The sequence below is a fragment of the Branchiostoma belcheri genome, unplaced genomic scaffold (genome assembly GCF_001625305.1).
Source record: "Branchiostoma belcheri isolate BF01 breed outbred unplaced genomic scaffold, Haploidv18h27 scaffold78, whole genome shotgun sequence".
Classification (NCBI taxonomy): Eukaryota; Metazoa; Chordata; class Leptocardii; order Amphioxiformes; family Branchiostomatidae; genus Branchiostoma; species Branchiostoma belcheri.
This window is the reverse complement of record NW_017804442.1, coordinates 1,056,816-1,080,178: the sequence shown is the minus strand read 5'-3', so window position 1 is coordinate 1,080,178 and position 23,363 is coordinate 1,056,816. Positions and strand designations below refer to the sequence as shown.

Below are 23,363 nucleotides of genomic sequence, written 5' to 3'. Positions count from 1 at the left end.
TGGCATCAAGTTCCACACTGTACGATCATAGTTCTAGGAAAATGCGAGTTTACAAAAAGGTTTACTCTAGGTAACAAACAGGTGACAGATGTCCAGGTCTTCCGGTAAGAGCTTTTAACCTAAAGTTTAAAGGTTCAAGGCTTTGTGGTTCAAATTACAGAAACAGAAGCTAGTAGACAGTCTGAAAACACATCTTTCATTTTACCTGTCCGGTGGCGAAGACGTCGTTTTGCGGGTGCTTGGCCATAGAGATGATGTCGTCCGTATGTCGTAGGTAAAACCGCTGCAGGTGGTTGGTCTTGTCGTACAGGATGGCGACGGCAGCCACGTGGTACACGACCTCCCCACGACTCGTCAGGAACAGGTTATTACGACAGTCGTACGCGCGGTAGCTGAAGGGGGGATGGTAAGATGTTTGTTGTACGTGTAAGTGAATGAAATGATCTCGGACTTGATGAGAGTTACTAGTACTGTTCTACTGGTAGTGGAGCAGATAACATCAAATTTTGGAGGAATCTTTCAAATAAAAATCACATAAAAATCATGACTGTAGAATGTTTAGAACAGGAGATAAAAAGCCCGGAAGGTCGGCTGCAGTACCAAAAAGCGCCACTAGGGGGCGACAAAGGTCAAATCAAGTGGCCCGCGTACTTTTTCAAAAGAGTAATGTCTCATGAGTACTTGTACTAAGTTTGATGCTTGTATCACAATTTGAAAGATTATTTCAGTTATCTGCCCCACTATGGTTGTGACTGAGTAAACAGAGTCTGACGCTATGTTCAGTATTTGCATGTACCATCTCATTCACGAGGAATCTCTTTTCGACAAGAGAAATTGAACTGTTGAAGATTATCTTGATCCTAACCCAAACCCATTCAGGCATGGAACTAAATAGAGAAGGTTCTGGATAGTCACGAATATCCATTACCGTGACTGGGCAAATCTACGTTATTGGATACGTGGAGACTATCCAGAAGCTTGCCTGATCCTAACCCTAACCCATTCAGGCATAGAACTAGATAGGTACGGTTCTGGATACGATATAGAACTAGATTGGCACGGTTCTGGATACGATATAGAACTAGATTGGCACGGTTCTGGATATGGTATAGAACTAGATTGGCACGGTTCTGGATATGATATAGAACTAGATTGGCACAGTTCTGGATATGATATAGAACTAGATTGGCACGGATCTGGATATGATATAGAACTAGACAGGCACGGTTCTGAATACGTTAAGACCTAGATAGACACGGTTCTGGACGTAATAGAGACTATCCAGAACGGTGCCTGATCCTAACCCTAATCTATTCACATATTACTAGTAGTAGATAGGCACAGTTCTTGTTAAGATACCTACCCGTGCACAAAGACCAGCTCCAGGCTGTCGGCAGGGGGCGCTTTTCGGTCCACCGTCTTGGTCTTCCTCTTCTTGGTGCGCTTCATCTCGGTGACGTCATCTCGGTAGACCGGTCGCTGGTACAGCATCTCCCCCTCGCGCTCGATGTCGGAATCGCAGTCCTCCTCGTCCGACGCTTCCGAGTCGCTATCGTCGTCGTCCTCAGATTCAAAAGCTGTAGGAAAATAACAAAAAAGAATCAATCAACAAGTCAATTGGCCAAAAAAAACATATGTAACACACACACACACACACACAGTAACGTACATGTCCTTGGTGCTGAACACTATCCACACACACACAGTAACATGCCTGTCCTTTGTGCTGAACACTATCCACATACACGCGCACACAGTAACATGTCTGTCCTTGGTGCTGAACAGTATCCACACACATACAGTAACATACATGTCCTTGGTGCTAAGGACTATCCACATACACGCACACACAGTAACATGCCTGTCCTTTGTGCTGAACAGTATCCACACACACAGTAACATGCCTGTCCTTTGTGCTGAGCACTAGCCACACACATACAGTAACATACCTGTCCTTTGTGCTGAACACTATCTACACACACATACAGTAACATGCCTGTCCTTGGTGCTGAACACTATCCACATACACACAGTAACGTACATGTCCTTGGTGCTGAACACTATCCACACACACACACACACAGTAACATGCCTGTCCTTGGTGCTGAACACTATCCACATACACGCAAACACAGTAACATGTCTGTCCTTGGTGCTGAACACTATCCACATACACGCAAACACAGTAACATGTCTGTCCTTGGTGCTGAACACTATCCACATACACACAGTAACGTACATGTCCTTGGTGCTGAACACTATCCACACACACACACACACAGTAACATGCCTGTCCTTGGTGCTGAACACTATCCACATACACAGTAACATGCCTGTCCTAGGTGCTGAACACTATCCACACACACACACACAGTAACATGCCTGTCCTTGGTGCTGAACACTATCCACATACACAAACACACACACATACAGTAACATGCCTGTCCTTGGTGCTGAACACTATCCACACACACACACACACACACACACACACACACACAGTAACATGTCTGTCCTTGGTGCTGAGCAGTATCCACACACACATAGTAACGTACATGTCCTTGGTGCTGAAAACTATCCACACACACAAACACACACACATACAGTAACATGCCTGTCCTTGGTGCTGACCACTATCAACGCACACACACACAGTAACATATCTGTCCTTTGTGCTGAACACCATCCACACACACAGTAACATGCCTGTCCTTGGTGCTGAAGACTATCCACACACACACACACACAGTTACATGCCTGTCCTTGGTGCTGAACAGTATCCACACACACACAGTAACATACATGTCCTTGGTGCTGAAAACTAACCACACAAACACACACACACACACATCGGCTGACTGTCGGATGTGTCGTCCTCAAATTCAAAAGTTTCCAAAAAAATCAACAAATCAATCAACAAATGAATCGATCAATCGATAAGCTTTTCGTACTGTAGACGGATCAAGGGCCAAAAAGTGGCTCAAAAGACCAGGTGAAATAGTACAGGTTCACTATAGCTTTAGCTGTATCGTTTGTATAAGAAATAGCCTGGATGCCAGACCCATAGCACACTCAAAGTTTTCCAGTGGACAGTATCCTGCACACTGCATAACTTTGTGTGCTATGTGTCTGGCTATGTAAGAAACTAACTTTTCATTAGGAAAAAAACGTAAAACGAAATGAAAATGAAGAGATTATTAGAACTGAAACTCAAACTCAAAAACACGCAAGTGCAACAACACACACTTCGAAAACACGACAAAACAACCAGAGATGAAGTGAATGAATGAATGAATGAATAAATGAATGAAACAAAACACGTCAGTACAACAATACACTTCGAAAACGCAACACAACGATGAAATGACGTGACTGACTGAATGAATAAATAAATTAATTAATGAATGAACGAGTGAATGAATGAATGAATGAATGAATAAATGAATGAATGATAGACAACAGCACTGCACAACACACCGTCTCCAGTTGCAGCACCTTGTATGTCGTCATCACCCTTCCCGGCGTCCCCTCCGACCAGTGCCCACTGGAAAATGGCGTGATCGCCTCCACCAATGGAGATCAGCCTCTTGTAGTCACCCGTGAACCTGACGTTCGTCACGTGGGCTGAGTGACCTCCGTACTTCTTGAACTTTGCCCCTGGATTTCAGAACAAATTAAAAGGTCATTGTCTTATAAGCTCCATCTGTTCTTACATTTACAACTGTTTTAAGAAGCGAGAAGAAGCAGAACCTGTACATATGTAGTTTTACTATAGATATATTTAAGTCTACCATCGCTATTTACCATGACCTGTACTTAGTTCGAATGAGTAAAAATGTACAATAAAGGTCTTTCATCAATTTTCCTGTTGAACTATGTGATTTGTTTGGAATTTCAAAGCATTCATGAGTTACAATCTAACACAGATGTTGATATACACTATCTATCTAAAGTTAAATGGTACGGTACCCCTAGACGCTAGAGGTACCATTGACTGATTATTTTTCGAAAATGTGCGCGCCGGAATGGTTGAAGGGGATGCGATGACGTCATGTGAATATGTTCGACATGACGTCAGAGCCGCCATGCTGTCCGAACCTGAATGAATTGTGCAAATACGTGACCTTAGATCGAATTACAAATACAAAGTCGAATTCACCTGGCACCTTTCAGGTTTAATCATCAAACATGGTGGACATATCGTGAAAGTTCATCTGTGTTGATAAAAGTCATTATGCAGCAAGTTTAAACTGTAATGTCCAACACAAGAAATTGGACTCACCCACATTTTGGAGGTCTCACAACATATGCACATAGAATCGCCTGGTCATTCAGTCTCACTGGACAAAGTAAGAATCTTGGACTCAGAACCGGACTTCTTTGCACGAGGGATTAAAGAGGCCATCTACATCAGGGCATAACAACCATCCCTCAACAGAGACGGGGGGCGCCACAGACTTTCTGTAACCTATGATTCACTGCTCACGGAGTCACGTGTGTTATCTGCGTGACGTCACGGAAGCGGTGGATTGTTCATTCCTTGACAAAGACTGGAGTTGTACAGTCGAAACTTTGGGTGAGCTCAATTTCTTGTATTTGGAAATTACAGTTTAAACTTGCTGCTTGGTGGACATTGCTTACGTCAAAGTCACATGAGTGCAAACATCTCAGTGACCTGTAGTTACCTTTCTTGGTGCAGGGGAACCGCATGAGCTTGACCAGCCCGAGGTCGTCTCCCGTAGCGATCAGGTTGTCATGGAAACTGACGTCAGCGGCGTTGACGTCAGTCTTGTCGGCGTACTTGGGCCAGATGCCGTTGACCTCTGACCCCAACACGCCCGTCCACGTGTCCAGCGTGATGGACCTGATCTCGTCCGACTTGGTCACGTGATCGCCGGCTGAACACGAGGGAAACAAGATAAAAGATAAGAAAATTTTATTTTTCTCTCTCAAGTCTTAAAATATGATGAAGAAGCATTTCAAATCCTCATTTGTTGGGTCGTGTGGCGTAGCGGCAGCGTACTCGACTCGGAACCAAGAGGTCCCGGGTTCGAGTCCTGATATGCCACCGATCTTGTGCCCTTGGGAAAGGCACTTTACACGACTTTCCTCACTTAACTCAAGTGAAAATGAGTACTTGTCCTGCATTCGTCCTCTGCGTTGGTGGCGGCATAAAATAAGATGATATAACTAGAGTGTGCTGTCACTATGTTAAGTCATGAAATGTTGGAATATTTAAAAAGATAGAAAAACCCCAATATCCTATTTTGGCATACGTTTGTTTCCGACCTACCGTTGAAGCCTGTCGCCTTGTAGTACAGCCTCTCCCCGGACCCGTCGTTAGTCACGATGTATTGGCTGTCTTTGGACCAGTCCAGGTGCGTGATGTAGCTGGATGACTTCCGGCACTCTCCGATCTAAGGGGGAGGGGAGGTACCAAGTTTTATCAAAATCCATCCAAAGTTTCTTGAGTTATCGTGCTAAACCACACACAGACACACAAAACACACACACACACACACACACACACACACACACACAAACACAGATACCTACCTGTCCTTGGTCCTGAACACTAGCCACACACACAGAAGTAACATGCCTGTCCTTTTTGCTGAACACTATCCACACGCACACACAAACACATACACAGTAACATACATGTCCTTAGTGCTGAACACTATCTACACACGCACACACAAACATTACATACCTGTCCTTCTTGCTGAACACTATGCACACACACACACACACACACACACACACATACACACACACATACACTGACACACACACAGTAACATGCCTGTCCTTGGTGCTGAACACTATCCACACACACGCACACACAGTAACATGCCTGTCCTTGGTGCTGAACACTATCCACACACACGCACACACAGTAACATGCCTGTCCTTGGTGCTGAACACTATCCACACACACACACACACAGTAACATACCTGTCCTTGGTGCTGAACACTATCCACACACACACACACAGTAACATGCCTGTCCTTGGAGCTGAACACTATCCACACACACACTTACGCGCTACGGAAAACATAACCTTCTTGGTGAAGGTACTGAGAGGGACTAGCACTGGGGGTCCTCCCCACCTTGTTGTATCCATCTTCCACGTCATATATGTCGACCCGGTTGTCGTTAGACCCCACTGCGAGCCTCTCGCCGTTCGGGGAGTACTTCAGGTCGTGGATCACCTCTTTTCCCGCCTGGAGACGCTGCTTCTCTGACAGGTTACTATGGAGACAAACATGCCGGTTTTAGTGCATTGTCGCCTGTGCTCAAATCTAGTCTCTAGTATCCTTTGGAGGCTTAATGAATAGTAGAAATCTGCCTGAATGTTGCTAGCCAGGAACTAGGCCATAGCGGGTCTAGTTTGCCTGCATAGAACTGGATCCTCTGTGGCCGGCCAACTCCCCTTGCCAGCTACATTTTTTACATTTACTATTCGTGCATGTATATATGTTTGTCATTGGAATCAACGTGGTATCGTACAAACTAGAACTACATTACTGTAGATATGCACATTTGCTTAACAATATAATCAACATTAGATATAGAATAAATTCTTGAAACGGCGTTTTTCCGAGACGTCGATGAAAGTTAGGCATTCATTGTAATGACATGCACAAGAACATTGTTACTCAAGCAACTGGATAGACTTTAAAAACTGTCAAACGTTTCAGGTAACATCCGCTCATTTTAATTCGTCAATATGAATGACTGAGCTCGAGTCTTCAGAGTAACAGTTTACTTGTGACGTTTTCCTGAGTTAAAGTAAAAGAAAAACTAGAAAGGTAACATTTTGCAAAGCAAATGCATAATGTTTACCTTCGCATATGGTCTGCTCTGTTAATTCGTACTCAAATAAGATTCATATATATGGTCAGACAGGAGTCTAAATCCCTTCTGCTATAAAATTGCAACATTATGTAACCCAACACCAGTTATCAAGGTGATAGACGGTCTGATTCAGGTCATTGACCAGGTCAGAGGTTAGTGTTTGGAGAAGAAGAAGAGGAAACGTAGCAAAAATACTGCTTTCCTTCGGTAAACATAACTACTTACATTCCGTCCAGAATCATCACGCTTCCGTCTTCAAACCCTACAGCAACATGGCTCCCGTCCCTGTTGAACGCAACGGAACGCATCGGCTGATCCAGCTCCTTCATTAGCTTTAGCTTGCGGTCTTTCGTGTCCCAGATTCTGTGGAATCCCAGTTCAAGATTAGAATTAATCAGTAACTTTCTAGTTAGCGCTTGAGTAGAGCCTAGTTGCTAAATACCGAAGGTTTTGCTGAAAGCTTATAGTTAAATGTGAAGAGATTATATACTATTAGGTGTGACAGACCGCTGGGTGTAATACAACAAGCTGCCGCACGTGGCGTGCCTGCTAAACTGGTATGGCTGTTCAGATAGAGACACAGAAGCTGATGTGTTACGCCAAAAGCGACTGTAACGACTATACAGATACAGAAGCCGTTGTGCAACTTATAAGCCTAAGGACCCTTATCCAGGCTGTTTAAAACTGATTCTGCCTACATAGATACAGAAGCTGTGTTACGCCGAAGGTTGGTTGTACAGTCTTTACAGATACAGACGATGGTGTGCTGCACCGAAGGGCCCTTATCCAGGCTGTTTAAAACAGATACATAGATACAGAAGCTGGTGTGTTAAGCTGAAAGGCGGTCGTAACGACTACACAGATACAGAAGCTGGTCAACTTTGTATGAATATTTTGCCATACCTTAATTAACCCGTTACATTTGTTGTCCAATTAAATTCTTCTTTGTGAATCGCGTCAAAGACACTCAACTGACCTGACAGTCTTGTCGTCGCTAGCAGTGGCGAACAGCGATCGTTTAGGGTGCGTCGCGAGTCCCCACATCTCTCCCTCCGCGTGTCCCCGCATCAGGGCGTCGGTACTGCTCACCGTCGGCCCGTCCACACGGAACTCGAAGATCTGGTTGTCCTGAGTTCCTGCCAGGACGTTCTTGCCTTGCCAGCACACACTGCGTACTGTCGTGTCTTTGGGTGAGAAGAAGAGCAGGGTGGTATTTTAAAGGCTTCACCAAGAATGTATTTTGGAGGTTGTGGTTTCAATTTGAGCTCAAAGTCAGTTTTACCATCTTAACTTTACATTACCATCTTGATGTTGCGCAGTTAAGTCATAGTCTTTTGAGACTGACAGAGAGACGGAGACTGACAGAGAGACAGGAGAGAGAGAGACAGGGACAGAGAGTGATTTACTGTCACTAGAGTACTGAAAGGCTGCTATTACAGATTCTTGTGTCAGCCCTGCCAGTTGTAAGCTCATCACAACTCAGCCCCTGGCTGCAAAATCACAGTAGCGTACCTATTAAATATAACCAATACACATTGATAAACAATAAACAACGAAAACTTTCAGATCACCTTCTCTGCCGTACTCCTTGCCCTCGCGAAGTTCCCGGATGTCGCTGATGACGTTGAGGTCGGTGTCCCAAAGCCTGATGGTCCCGTCACGTGACGCAGTGGCCAGCCCGTCCTCCCCCAGGTACATGGAAATGATGGCGGCCTGGAAATGGAAATATAATTTAGATCAATCGATCGATGGATAGATAGATAGAAAGATAGATAGATAGATAGATAGATAGATAGATAGATAGATAGATAGATGTAGATAGGTAGATATAGATAGGTAGATATAGATAGATAGATAGATAGATAGGTAGATATAGATAGATAGATAGATTGATAGATAGATGTAGATAGGTAGATATAGATAGATAGATAGATAGATGGGAATATAATTTAGATCAATCAATCGACCTATCGATCGATCTATAGATAGATAGATAGATAGGTAGATAGATACTTAGATAGATAGCTGATAGATAGATACTTAGATAGATAGATAGGTAGATAGATAGATAGATAGATAGATAGATAGATAGATATATTAGATAGATAGATAGATAGATAGATGGATGGATGGATGGATGAATGGATGGAAGGATGGATGGATGGATGGATGGATGGATGGATGGATGGATGGATAGACAGATCGATAATTTTGGGTTGGACGTAGCCTCTACTTAAGAAGCGGTTGTAAAAGTAGAAATTGGCCAATTTCTAGTCTTTCATGCCTATTCGGAAACCAAAGGCAAGCTAGACTTGTCACTATTGTATGTGTCCTTAGTATGAGAGTAGGTTTTAAAATATCTTAGATATGCATGATTTTTAGAATATTGGAGTTGCATACAAATACCAATAATTGTTGATAATTGACAAGTAAATGAAACATGTAGTGGAAAAGAATAGGAAGGAACGTGGCTTACAGTAAACAAACAGACAAGCAAACAAAGCTTACTGTATGTCCCTCCACTGTCCTCTCTAGGTTGTTCCCGCGCCAGATCATGATATGCCCGCTGACCGTTCCGCTGAAGGTCACGCCGTCCTTGAAGGGCGCCACGGTTAAGATGGTGGTCACCTCCTCCTCACCGAACACACCTGTGGAAACGTCACGGAACATGTGTACACGTCACCGAATGTTGTGCACAAACTGTGAGCGTCACAGAACACACTTATAATTTACACTTGAGGAGTATAATGTCGTCGAATAATGAGAACGCTTGTGCTCTGTGGTTACCATGTGTTATTGTTTGACAGCATTGTAGTTTGTATCGATATATTACATGTGTATTACATGTACGACAGGGCATAAGTAGCTAACAGAAATAATTGACAAGCTAATTTTGTGGATCCAAACAAAAAAGTCGAGTCAAGGTAATGCAGTAAAATGGTCACCGAACAACGTAACGTTACATCATGGAGTTGTATTTAACCTCCTTGGTTACATGTATACTACAGAATATTACATGTACATCAACTAGTCTTTTTCTATGTATTATATCAGATAGATCTTGTCATTATACTATGTCATTTCATAGTTTTAAACCCTAACCGTTGTGGCTGGTGAGTGAGTTGTCCTGCAGCTCCCAGAACTTGATGTGTTTGACTCCGCAGCTCACCAGTTGGGCGTTCCCCTCACTAAAGGGGTTAAACCTCATCTCAAACACCTGAAAACAACAACACAGATTGGATCAGATCTTTACATTGTATGACGTTTATCCAATCGGCTTATAAAAAATATATACTATGTTATGTGTACAAGATGGCACAACGTAGCTCTGAACTGCAATGTCTCTTAAAAATACATGTAGAACATTTGATTGATTGATTGGTTGGTTGGTTGGTTGGTTGGTTGGTTGGTTGGTTGGTTGGTTGGTTGGTTGGTTGGTTGGTTGGTTGGTTGGTTGGTTGGTTGGTTAAACGATAGGTCGATTGGATGATTGATTGATTGATTGGTTGGTTGGTTGGTTGAATGAGTGCAGGTCTTTGAATAGCCAGCCGTTCTTGGGATTCGAGGGATTTGCCATAGTGCAGAGTTCCAACGTCCATGGGATTATCCAACCAGTAAAGAAGGTAGCCCAGGATAGTTAATTGTCTATTATTGTTTACATGGATGTAAACGTATGGCTTACCTTCTGCGTGTGTCCCCTGGCGCTGGCCAACAGTTTGCCCGACCGCCATTCCCACACGTTCACCTGGTTATAGTTGTCCATCCCCACAGACACAAGATGCTGCACCCGATACATAATAACATAGATGGTAAAGACATTGTTCTGACTTTTTGGTACCACATGTATTTTATTCTTACCTTTATCGTTAAAGATATGCAAACAAACAAACCAAGGAACTACATGTTAGGGTTAATAATAGTAATAATAACCTTTATTGTACATTCATGCCCTACCGGGCTAAGTACAGGTGAACAGATGAAATAGGTAATATACATGTTTGTTGTACAAACAGCTCTAAATCTACTCTAATAATAATAACCTTTATTGTACATTCATGCCCTATCGGGCTAAGTACAGGTGAACAAATGTAGTACAAATGTAGTACAAATAGTCCCCGACCCTCAGACATGAGGATGGGACTAGGTAAAGGTAAGGTAAAGTACAAATAGCTCTAAAACTACACTAATACAGAGGTTCGGCTTCTTCTCGTTTCTTTGGGATGTTGAAAATACAATTAGAAATGGGTTTGTTTAATACAGGATGATCAAAGCGCATAAGAAATTTTTTTAAGAGAATTTTTTTAATATTAGTCAGATATTGGAAGTATTAATGTTTTCACCTTTCCGTCCCCGTCGAAGTTGAGAGACGAGATTCCGTGCGTGTGACCCCCTCCCTTGAGGATGGACACAGTATCCAGGGTTCGGGTGTCCCACACACAGATGTACGGGTCCTTTCCGATCTGTCCTGTGGCTACGAGTTGCTTCTCCGGGTGGATAGCAAGACTAGGGCAGAAGAAAGACATTCGTTTAAGTACATGTATTCATATTGGATAAAGAAAGACCGTGGTAAGTTCATTTATCAATGTTGTTAGGACGGGGAGGGGGGGTGGTAGACGGTCTCCACACACAGGTGTACGGGTCCTTCCCGATCTGTCCTGTGGCTACCAACCGTTTCTCTGGGTGGATAGCCAGGCTAGGGCGGAGGAAAGAACGTGGTAATAGTTCATATAAGTATTGTAAACATTGGGGAGGTATAGACAACAAAATGCCTCTAGCTGCGTTTCAGATGGATCTCCAAATTATGGGGAGAGAAAAGAACACTGCCAAGTTTGGGGGAGGGGCATATTTTCGGGGGTCACCGCCATTATAGGACAGGGGACGGTATAGACTTAAGTTACCTTTGACCAAAATCCATTACTGGTGTCATGTGTCAATATTTTCGGGTCCTTTCCCGTGTGACCTAAAGTGAAGAAGGGTGGTTGGTTGTCTACCTTGTCTACCTTTCATTCAGACTCGACAAAAACTACACTTTCTTCCACTTTTTCTTATCGTCCCTACACACCCCTTCGGCTGAAATGGTGCATCCCTGTCCCTACCACACGATGTCGTCGCTGTGGCTGAGGAACACATTTTACGCATGCTTGTTATGGTCGTACACGACTTCAGACTTGGCAAAAAACTCTACTTTATTCTACTTATTCTTATCATTTCTAAAACACCCCTTCACCTCAAATGGCACATTCCATTTCTCACCTCACGATGTCGTCGCTGTGGCCGAAGAACACCTTCTGCGCATGCTTGTTGGGGTCGTACACGACGCCGACTCCCGCCACGAAGTACGCGACCTCCTTGTCAGCCGTGTAGAACAGGTTGTTACGACACTGGTTACCCCGGTAACCATATACCCATTCCAGCTTCAGCTGGTGCGGAGGGGGGGTCTTGTCAGCGTTAGGGTCCTTTTTCGTCTCCTGTGAAAGAACGAAAACGTACATTAATTTTCAAGCCGGGACCCCGTGTGGGCCACTGTCATTCTTTTAGAACGTAGGCATTGGATAAAAAAATCTACATAAAAAAAAATAATAATAAACAGAGACAAGGACAAACTGGCGATCGCATTCTTCTTGCAGGAACGCACTGTGTGGTAAAAAAATGTCAGCTGAAATAATCTATCAACAAGACATGAAAGAAACTGAAATAATCTATCTACAGGATCTAAGAGTTGAAATATAATAGCCACGAAACAAGCCAGCCTTTATTTTGGTTCTAGCCCCTACCGAAAGGACAGTGAGTGGTTCAAACCTTACTGTATGGTCTCCTGAATGACAAGGATGTCTTAAAAAGGGTGATAGCCACCTGCTATTTCTATTCTTCCACAAAAAACCGTTCTGGTTAGACTGTGAGGCTTAAACAACTTACTCACAGCGTGCTCAAGGCACCCGAGATAACCTAGCTACAGAATTTGAAATGCGATTGCCAAATAACAAGCCTCCATTGCCGTCCTGGCCCTTGAGGCCTTCCTTTTAGCGGGTGCGTAAGTGATGGTCCTCAAATGGCCTTCAATATTATGACGGGGAATTTTAAACCCATATCTCATGGTTAACATCTATCAGTCACCTGTCATGTCATTCCTTCCACAAATGTGGTAAATGTGGACCGCGACGGGGGCTGACATCGTCTACCAGATACCTTTGACCCAGTGTTGACGTCACACTTGAAAGACGCCACGTGACAATTCTCACTGGGCCAGTCTACTGAGGAAGACCAGAGTGACTGGTCGAAAGCTCTATGTGAGAGAACTTTATTGTGTTGGATCAAATGTTTTAACTTTAAACAATTATTACATAAATATCTACCGTTCTGGCCCTTGATGCCTTCCTCTTGGCGGGTGCGTAAGTGATGGTCCTGCGGGCAGCCGGCTCCTCTCTCCGCGCCCGGTGCCCGTGGTCGGAACGGTGCGACTCCTGTTTCCTGTGGGTCTCCTCCCGCGGGCTCTCCTTGTTCTTCCGCGCGTAGCCTTCCTTCTTCTGCTTCTGTCTGAACTCCAGCGGTGGTAGTTCACTGCAGAAAATGCCGATTAGTTATTATTATTATTATCATTATTATCATCATATTAGTAAATGAATAACTACAGTCCTGGCTCTCCTTGTTCTTCTGTGCGTAGCCCTCCTTCTTTTACTTCTGTCTGAACTCAAGCGGTGGCAGTTCACTACGGGGGAAAGTCGCTTTGTTATTGTTCAATCTATCGATATACACCCAATTACGCTGCCTCGTCGGCAAATTAGAAAAGTCTCAACCGCAGGTCAATGCATTGGAACGTAGTTTTCTTATTGTTCTATCGCTGAGTATTAGTCCATCGTACTCGAGGAGGACCCTATCTATCCCTGCACATCCAATTAAACTGCAAATAAGACAAGCAAATAAGATAAAGACCCAACGGCCTATCTAGAAAAAAAATTATTATTTTTTTCTCTGAAGCCCCGTTCACGTCCAATCGTACGGCGGCCTTCCTGTTGTTTCTTTCTCAGTTCATTCAGTTTTTTTTCAATCTGATTTAACTTGCAGCTCTTCATTTCCTTCTTGCTGATAGACGAAAACACAATTCATAATCTCAGTGAGAACCTACTTGTTCCGTTTGGTGGAAGAGTAGAAGGTCTGTTTTGGCGCCTGTCCGTACTCAACCCTCTTCAGTCCCTCGTTCCCGACGGCGACGTAATAAGAGTCGTGTTGAATGTCCGCCACTTCACGGACCGGCCTCCCGTCTAAACGGTACAACCTAAAACGAAACAGAATATAATGTAGAAGAATAAATAGCAGGTACAATGTATGTCGACTCTAACCATGTATATAAGGCCCTACTACTATAAGTAGTATGAGTCGTGTTGAATGCCTGCCACCTCACGGACCGGCCTTCCGTCTAAACGGTACAATCTACGGGAAAACAGAAATAGATGATATATAAGACGAACTTCCATGGCAATTGTAGTAGGTACAATGTTCGGCAACCGGAAACCATGTACATGTACATGGGTTTTGGAACTCAACAACATGGTAGACACTAGTCAAAGGAGAGTGTTAATGACAGTTACATCAATAGCGAACTTCATGGTTTGGAGTTGTTAAGTAAAATATCAATACAATCGATTTGCCGATTGATTGATTGATTGACATATTCCCTAAATATGGACCTAATTCCACTGAAACCTTTTCCACAATAACGAGCGAATTAAGGAAGAAAACATTCATTTTCGAAAGAGATATCGATAAAACAGCCTATGAATCGATATATTGATTGATTGATAGATGGATGGATGGATGGATGGATGGATGGATGGATGGATGGGTGGATGGATGGATGGATGGATGAATGGATGGATGGATGGATGGATGCAAGGATGTATGTATGTATGTATGTATGGATGGATGGATGGATGGATGGATGGATGGATAGATGGATGGATGGATGGATGGATCGATGGATAGATGGATGGATGGATGGATGGATGGATGGATAAAAAGATGGATGGATAACTTACTTCCTGATGGCTCCTGAGTCGAGTGAGACCTTCTCCTGTACCATCTCCAACAGGACGTCCCAGGTGCACTTGTTCTGCAGCCAGGCTTTCTTAAACAGCAGCTTAGACGGGGGCGTCAGGGTGTCTCCGTTACGGAATATGCTGGAAAATGCAAGAGGAAAACCATTTTAGACCCTCAGAACAAGCCTTGGTGAAGTTGTTGTGTATTTAACAGCAACAGTGCTTAAACTGTATGAGCAAAACCCTCTCAGACCCTCCGGCCTCTTGACAAATTCGCCGTATTGTTTTATCAAACAGCAAACATGCGCGAAAAAAAATTAGAGAAAAAAGCTTTTTAGGTCTTCTGGATGCAAATGAAAAAAAAACATTAATTAAACAGTTAGAATATTGACACTCTTGAATACTAGTATACTACTTATTGGAAGAGACCCTGACCAATCCATGTCAAATATGTTTCCTTGTCTTTTTTTAACAGGCCTTCCATGTACAACAGTAAATACACCCCGGCAGACGACATCTAATGGTGTAGCCCTGCCTGTCTGTCACACGCAACATCTACTAGTGGGAGAAGGACTTATTTGGGCAATGCGTAATTAGTTCTGCACAAAGCCGGCTCCCACCCTTGTCCTTTTAAACAGCAGCTAATAGACCGTCTACATATAATAGAAAATGCATCCCAACAGACGAAATTTTTTGAGAAAAAAAAAGGATAAGGATACGGACAAAGCGAGGCTGCACTCAAGTTATACACTTATTTTGATAGCCCCACTTCTGTATCGGTCTTTCGGCGTATTAAAACACCCCAGCTATGACATTTATCATGAGTCTTACTAATACAAAATAGATAAATAATAAAAAGGTGTGCGCTGAAAAAAAAAACGTCAAAGCCCCTAAAATACGGCATTTAATGGTACAGCCTACTCTGTCACACGCCACGCAGCCGCATCTACTAGTTGGGGAAGAACATATTTGGGCAAAGCGTAATATTACGCCGGCACAAAGCCGGTACAGATCCTTTCTCCTCCTTCTCATGTCTTCATTAACTCCGAGGATTAGCTCCTCTTCATCGGACGGTCGCCTGGCAACGGGGGCGTTGCCTAGCAACGGGGACAATAGTCACTGACATCAGGAGCTTGTCTCCATGGAGACAGAAGAAGATGATCGCAAACAAGTCGACTTTATTGTCGATAACAAAGTCGCGCTAGCAACAGGTGGTAGTAAAAAATAAGCCAGGCAATAAAGGGTGAAGGATAAACAGCAAGTCGCCTAGTGAAAATTGCTTCTGCGTGTGATGCAAAATGAAAAATAACGTTTAGAATTAAAATTACCCAGCCGAGAAATTGTACTTAAACATTCCAGTCCAAACATTTACTCTCAATGTTTGCTTACAAGACAGTCAGAGATGGCAGACTTCCGCATATTACGCAGACATACGCACAAGCACAAGCATGCTTTTTCACGCACAGGCACTGACATGCACACACAGATGGTCAAACGCACACAGAAAGATACAGACAATCCAAAAATAATGCTTAACAAATAAATCAAAATTGAGCCTCTGTACACTTGAAGAAGCCATACAGGCGAAACCGGTCGTGTAACAGGCTTAATAAAATTTCTAAACGGGAACTATGCGGCTCCAGATGTCTTACTGAGGGACGACTGCGTGTGTGAGATGTCGGTTAGCTTGAGGAATGAATCCCCTCTACTATATAAATAAATATAAGATTTTAAGTTTTGAAAAACACATAAAACAACACTTACTGTATGATACAGATGTCCTGGTCGACCTTCCGCCATTTTGCCGACACCTGAATCTTCCTCCTGACAATCGGCTTCGAATCCTGAGTCTGGAAAAAAAACAAAAAGATACTGAAAACGCCATATTTTAACCCCAAAACCTGCAGCTATACATGTATCATCCGAACTCAGGTCTTCGGGGGAAGTAGACCTAATAGATCGGGGAAAGTAGAACTAATAGATCGTGCAATTTGATTCGATGAATATTAAGGCGTCAAAATATTGAAGATTGGAGAGGCCGAACAGCTTAACGTCCTCCGTTCGCACACAAACATAATCTCCAAGCAGATCTTTTGGTGGGGGTAAGACAGTATCAAATTGGCCAGTCTGTATCCATTTCCCCACCCAAGGTCTGCCTGCACTCGAACAGGGAGGAGCACGTCTTTTCAAAAATGGTGTTGCTTCCCCTCCTTGTGTCCCTATTAACAGTTATCAAAAATTTGTTGTGTGGGGAAATAGATACAGACTGGCCAATTTGATACTGTCTTACCCCCACCAAAAGATCTGCTTGGTGATTAACAAACATCACTAAGGCTGAATATGCCAAAACCCAAGCTAAAAACTCATTTTACAGTAACACCAATAGTCTATATTGAAATATCGAAGGTATTTTTTAAGGATAACAAGGAACTGATCGAGCATTCTGTGCATTCAAAATTGTCACATCAAATCAAAAGATGGGGAGAACGTACATGTATAGCGTCGTGACAGAGACATCCTGAGATCACGCGCGAAGCAGTCAACAATAAATTTCTGCTCCAAACGACAAAAATACATCCAATTTCGGGTAAAATGACGCCGCATTTTTACCTGAGCATTTCCCTTCGCCATGGATGTCGCTCCCGGTGAATTTTCAGTACCGCGAAACTGCAACAGGCACCCGGTGGTGCATTTCTCACTCCGCTTATGCCGCAACACGTCCGGACGCTAGTCCCCACCAGACTAACTACGCTGGCTATATACAGGAGAATAATTGCCGGGGGAGTTTGGCCGCCTTGTAGGTTTGACTGGCCGCGCAGTTCGGAGGGAAAGAACTACCTCCCCGCAGCCGGACTCCCTTGGCCAATTTTACTCTCCTTTTTTTTGCCGAATTCTACGATCCGTATTCCCGTAGAAATGTCCGGTGGAGCGACACGTCCAGACCCTACAGCGGACTGTGCGGTAATTATCTCCCACGGATTGCGCACACGACAACCTCATTAACCAATGTCTGCCTCCGCTACTGTAGCCTGGAAATCAGGCTATCTTAAGGGTCGCCACAGGCCAGCTCGTTGGCTTCAGAGACGTGTAAACTTTCCCTGGACCCCTCTGAGGAAAGTCTAGTGAAAGTTTGAATTCCTCATCTGTTTATACGTTGTCGAACTACAATAACGATTACGAAACTGCGCGTGTTTGGAAAAGAAAATCGCCCGGTGGAGTCTACAGCGTAGGCTAATTACCCAAAGCTGCTCTTGTAGGTGATTCGTCATGACAGCAGTGAATGCGGCCTGGCGTCGGCTTCATGGCTTTTTAGATTGGATGCCGATTTTACGTAGTGCGTTTGTTTCAATTGTTTTGATTTTTAATCAACCATTTGTAAAAATTGGAGCACAATTAAGGGGTGCGTTAGCCAATCCCTACCGTTCGTACCTACATCTATTAGGTCAATGAGTGTCTGACGTGCATGTGCTTGAGACAAATGATTCAAACGTCTGGTGTGCGACCCGTGGAATGGTGTTTTTAACCATTATCGTGCTGGTGACAACATATAACGACACCAGTGTCATGCTGAAGCAACGTTTTCCCACCAGACAGAAGATCTTACCTCATATAGACCCAGCTCTCCTATAGGGTCGGACTTTAGCGGAGAGAAGTTGAAGGAATAAAGTTTCAGTTCAGAACGTCTCTTCATAAAGACCAGCGGTCGCAATTCTGACTTAGGCGGAGACATGGCGGCCACATTTGACGTGCAACTATCTTAAAGTATGACTTTCGACTACGCTACGACAAAAACGACCGTTGACAATGATCTTTCGTTACAAGCATCTCGATCTTGTATGACAAATTCACGAAGGTACCAAAATGTTCTCATTTTGTCGTAAATCTGGAACAACAAGTCTACGACTGTCCCAAAATGTTCTAAACTTGTTGTCTTAAGCCTGGCACGACAGATCTACGGCTGTTCCAAAATGTCTGCAATTTGTTGTAAACCTGTCTCACAACCACATCTTCAGGGACAAAAGTGGCAATTTCCATGTAGCAACACTGTTTGTGTCTAACGGAGCTTGTTGTCAACCCACCGAGCTGCCGAGTTATCATATAAGCACACATGACAATATGGACAAGATTGGCTGGAATTACCGGTACACACTTCAACACAAAGAGCGTCGTTACGTTAAAACATGGCGCGTGGTACTCAAACGGTTTCTATGGCAACGTGACGTGTATCACCATGGTTACGTACCTTGCTGTGCTGAAGTTGAGTCCGAACGCGGACATACTCGCCATAACTGGAATGACAACAACAAAGAATTTTAATTGGTTTGTGGTTGTGAGACGTACGCACTCGGTTATGCCGGGCTGGTCCATTTGTAATGTCTGTGGGACAGGTAGCCTATGCTTTGAATTGCTTTATTGGTTGAAAGAAAAACACAAAGCTGAATTGAGATTTTTTACAGTGAGTCAATTTTAGATTAGAGAGTCAGATAACAGTTTTCATATCAGGACTACTACGGTCAAGCGTACATTTGGCCTTACGAGTAAGTAATTATATATACACATATACAGTCTCTAATATCTCACTGTAATTACTGTATAGATGATAAAGGGTTTTGTTAAACAAACAAATGCCAAAATTTCATAGCACTTCTGTCACCTAAATCCCCACGATGAGAACAACACTGCCTAGACCAAAGAACTGTTTATTCATCTTTGTACTAATTTTAAAAAGTATTGAAAAATAAAATATCAAATATCACATTCCGATATTCAAAAAGTGATATACTTAGACCACTGTGATAATTGATAATGGTGATAATCAACTTTAAAGCCCACTCCGCTTACTTTCAAGGTCAATACTCATATTCAAAATGGCGGATCGAACGGGTCAAAGTTCACGGTCGCCGCTGGAGGCCATGTCAACATGGGCGCGTCTACTCACTTTGCAGGCTTGAAGCGTTCCTTCCCGGCGGCCACGTACACTCCGCCAGACTCCAAGTCCTCTAGCGTCTTGACCCGGTGGCCCTCCTTGGGAGTGTGAAGCTTTCTAACAGGCCCAAATGGTGTCGTTCCCAGATCAGTCGAGACATAGTTCAAGAACGTGTCCAGGTCCTTCACGACCCTCTCGTTCACGACGAACTTCCTGCCTGGGTCGAAGGCGTCGCCGTTTTTGTGGATCACCACCGCCTTGGCCCGCTCAGCTGCCGCTATCGCTACGGCCAGAGACATATCAAAACATTTTCATCGGTCAACAGTTGTGAAAAACGCGGTATAACGCTAAGATCTTTAACCAACCAGCCTGGCGTGACTACACTGTTAAGACGCGAGACACACTATACGCGCGCTTTTTTTTATTCCGATGACTAAAGTTCGGTAATTTATAGCTCGGAGGTGAAACTTTGCACCAGGTTTTCGGCGTCGCTATGGCAACGTTGTTTGGGCCCGCCACAATGGCGTAGCCGTGTAGGTTTCCCGCGTTTTCTTTTGAAAAGACTCGGTCAAATTCTTTTCGCTGCTCTTTTGTGGTACGATTTTCAGCAGAGTCATGACAGAACATACCCTCTACAAGGATCTAAGAAAATATTTTCTCTCACAAGATAGCTGAATTCTGTACGATACGCCCAGAACTGTGACAAGAATTTCCATAAAAATTTGCTGTCGTATTGAACCTGTAGTATGATAGCCTCTATAGCATGCCAAAAACTGGGGGGTTTGGGGGTTGATATGGTCTTTAGGAGCTTTTATGTGCTATTTTCTGATTGCATATAGACAACATAACCGGCCTGGTTGAATTACCCCCGTTATTTAGAACTCGGCTAATCAGAAAACAGCCGAAGACCACCAAACCCCCAATTATATAAGCCTGCTACGGAGGCTATAGTATGATCGGTTCTTTTGTTGGTCGTGTTTTTCTGGGGATACCCTAGCCGTGTGTAGAGACAACGCGATGTAAATGTTTAGGCAGGTTTCTAAGTGTGCGCTGACACACCCCTTGTATCACTGTGTACGGTTTACACGCGGCCTTTTGTTCGCTACTCGAGTGTGTTGACTTTGAGGATAAGAAATAGCCTCTGTAGTAGGTTTATAGAACTGGGGGTTTGGTGGTCTTCGGCTGTTTTCTGATCAGCCCAGTTCAAAAAAAAAACGGGGGTAATTCAATCAGGCCGGCTATGTTGTCTATATGCAATCAGAAAATAGCACATAAAAGCTCCCAAAGACCCTGAAGACCCCAAAACCCCCAGTTTTTGGCATTCTATGGAGGCTAGATAAGAAAGTGGCATCGTCCATGGAGGGCTCTTTAGGCCAAACTTGATGCACAGCACTACGATATATTCCTCCTATATAAATCTAGATTTAAAACGTTCATAAAATTTGGTCTCCAGTACAATACAGTCCTCTCCTCTAAGTTTGTCTCAGTTTCACTATGCTTCTTTAGGGTCAAATGAGGACGCCCAACGTTAACCTTTCTTCCTAAAGGACCCCCCGACCCCCCCTTCTTTAGGACTATACACCCTTCTTAAAGTTGACTACATAACAGAAATTATACAAAACCGCAAAATAAAGTTCCTGGGAACGTATGGGTGAATAAGAGCTGGACGTTGTCAAACAAGCGTAACTGTGTTTACGGAAGGTTTCGTGGTGGATTTCTCTCTGATAAACAAGTTTCTTCGCTCGAGTAGAAAATAAAAGGAAAAAAGGAAGAGAAGCGATCCATCAAATCGGGGATGAAGTCGTGTTAACATAGAGGAAACAGTCTATAAAGTTTCACAACAAAAACCTTAAACAAATATTGGAACTGCACATAGTTTGCTTGTCCTTCAGATAGAACTCGTTATTTTAATATAGCCGGCCATCCTACATAGCCGCCGAGAGAAGGTTCCATTCCGTCCACGTCCACTCTTCTCAACCGCCACGGGGCCTGCACGGGAGGCTAGCTTTAAACAATGTTTAGAGTTTGATATTCAAGGATAAGTTCAATGTAGCCAGCTGCCGCCGCGCCGTGTACCTGCGAAGCTGGTGTGTTACACCTAAGGGCGGTTGTACCGGCAGATATAGATACAGATCCAGTTCCCTGTGATCTCCCAACATGCCCTCCTATTGACACAATGATTAGCTTGTTGAACATTCGCGTGGGTTGAGTGAAGTGGGGCTTTCGCCGCACGCAAAGCGATTGTCGTCAACACTGGTCCTTGTTCGGTAACAAGCGAACACGCTTGTCTCGTGAATTATGTATGAACCTTATCCCCAGGAAATACCCGGTAGGATAATATACACAAGCTGGCTAAAGACGGAAGTGAGACGTCGTGATTTGGATGAAATAAAGCCAGGGATCGAAATTCATTTTTGCGAATAGGTGCACTGGTGCACCCAACCTGAAAAAATGGGTGCTCAAACTTTTCTGTGGGTGCACCATATAAGATAAAATAATTAGAATGTCAGGGAAAACTGATTATGTTTTGTTTCTAAAGAAAAGTACTACATGTACAAGAATGATTTTACTATTTTCCTGACAAAATCAAAGTACTACTCTAAATTTAACATCTTGACATATACGTAAACCTACAAAAATATTCGGGTGCACTGGCGCACCCATTGAAAGAAAATAGGTGTACAGCTCCAATTTTGGGTGCACTAAGGTGCACATGCACCCAGTATTTCCATCCCTGTCCCGGTAGGATATACACAGAGCCGGGTAAAGACGGAAGTGAATCGCCGTGATTTGGACGAGGTATTAAAGGCCATGTTGATTTGATTATATGGATGACATCGAAGCGTGCATGAATTTTTGGCCGTTTTCAACCATACTGTAAATCGTACTTAACAGTTGCAAAATGAGTCAAAATATACCGTAAATTGCGAAAAAATGATACCACTGTCGTAGAACGCCAAAATCAAAGACGAAAATGTAAAGAAATGAATTTGAAGAGTAGATTATTCGCCAAACCATATTCAGTGTCATTGGCTCAACCTTCATGACCACGTAGATTTCATAAAGAAAAGAACTTTTTTATTCGCACGCGCGCATCAGTTTTGGGGTTCCCGGAGGATGTCATCCATATAATCAAATCAACATGGCCTAAAGCTTATATCGTTGAAATCGGATCAGTCCACTAAATCTCAAAGCATTATCCGCAATTGACTAAGACGATCAAATAAGAAAATAATAAATCTGCCTAAGAGGGACAGGTGAATGTACATGTTGTAAATCAAGAAGGTTCATACCATGAGATAAAGACTAAGATTTCACTTCCAACACTAATAGACTACAAAAATGGGACTTACCCCAATTTTTCTGTAGTCTATTAGTGTCGGAAGTTAAAGCTTAGTCTTTTTCATAATGACTTGTAGCAACACAGATGAACTTTCATGCTAAGCTTCATACTAGATGTTATGGCGTGGTTTTCGCAATTTTAAACCATGGAAATATCATAAACTAGAGTAATATAAGGCAAATGCACAAGAAATATAT

The 23,363-nt window shown here is 43.3% G+C and overlaps 1 protein-coding gene across 1 annotated transcript in view; it reads right to left on the bottom strand.

Annotated features, from left to right (window-relative positions):
* The window catches only part of LOC109485711 (echinoderm microtubule-associated protein-like 6), a 37,320-nt gene that overhangs the window by 7,742 nt on the left and 6,215 nt on the right, over positions 1-23,363 (bottom strand). The window contains exons 2-21 of the mRNA XM_019789376.1: positions 19,836-20,106; positions 19,140-19,185; positions 16,661-16,746; positions 14,897-15,037; positions 13,987-14,136; positions 13,217-13,421; positions 12,117-12,331; positions 11,204-11,366; positions 10,546-10,644; positions 9,966-10,080; positions 9,372-9,511; positions 8,435-8,576; positions 7,840-8,047; positions 7,089-7,226; positions 6,116-6,257; positions 5,294-5,417; positions 4,686-4,898; positions 3,478-3,657; positions 1,364-1,577; positions 206-392 (exon numbers count right to left, since the gene is read on the bottom strand). Coding sequence (XP_019644935.1) covers positions 206-392; positions 1,364-1,577; positions 3,478-3,657; positions 4,686-4,898; positions 5,294-5,417; positions 6,116-6,257; positions 7,089-7,226; positions 7,840-8,047; positions 8,435-8,576; positions 9,372-9,511; positions 9,966-10,080; positions 10,546-10,644; positions 11,204-11,366; positions 12,117-12,331; positions 13,217-13,421; positions 13,987-14,136; positions 14,897-15,037; positions 16,661-16,746; positions 19,140-19,185; positions 19,836-20,106 — 3,179 coding nt within the window. The remainder of the gene's footprint in view (positions 1-205; positions 393-1,363; positions 1,578-3,477; positions 3,658-4,685; positions 4,899-5,293; positions 5,418-6,115; positions 6,258-7,088; positions 7,227-7,839; positions 8,048-8,434; positions 8,577-9,371; positions 9,512-9,965; positions 10,081-10,545; positions 10,645-11,203; positions 11,367-12,116; positions 12,332-13,216; positions 13,422-13,986; positions 14,137-14,896; positions 15,038-16,660; positions 16,747-19,139; positions 19,186-19,835; positions 20,107-23,363) is intronic.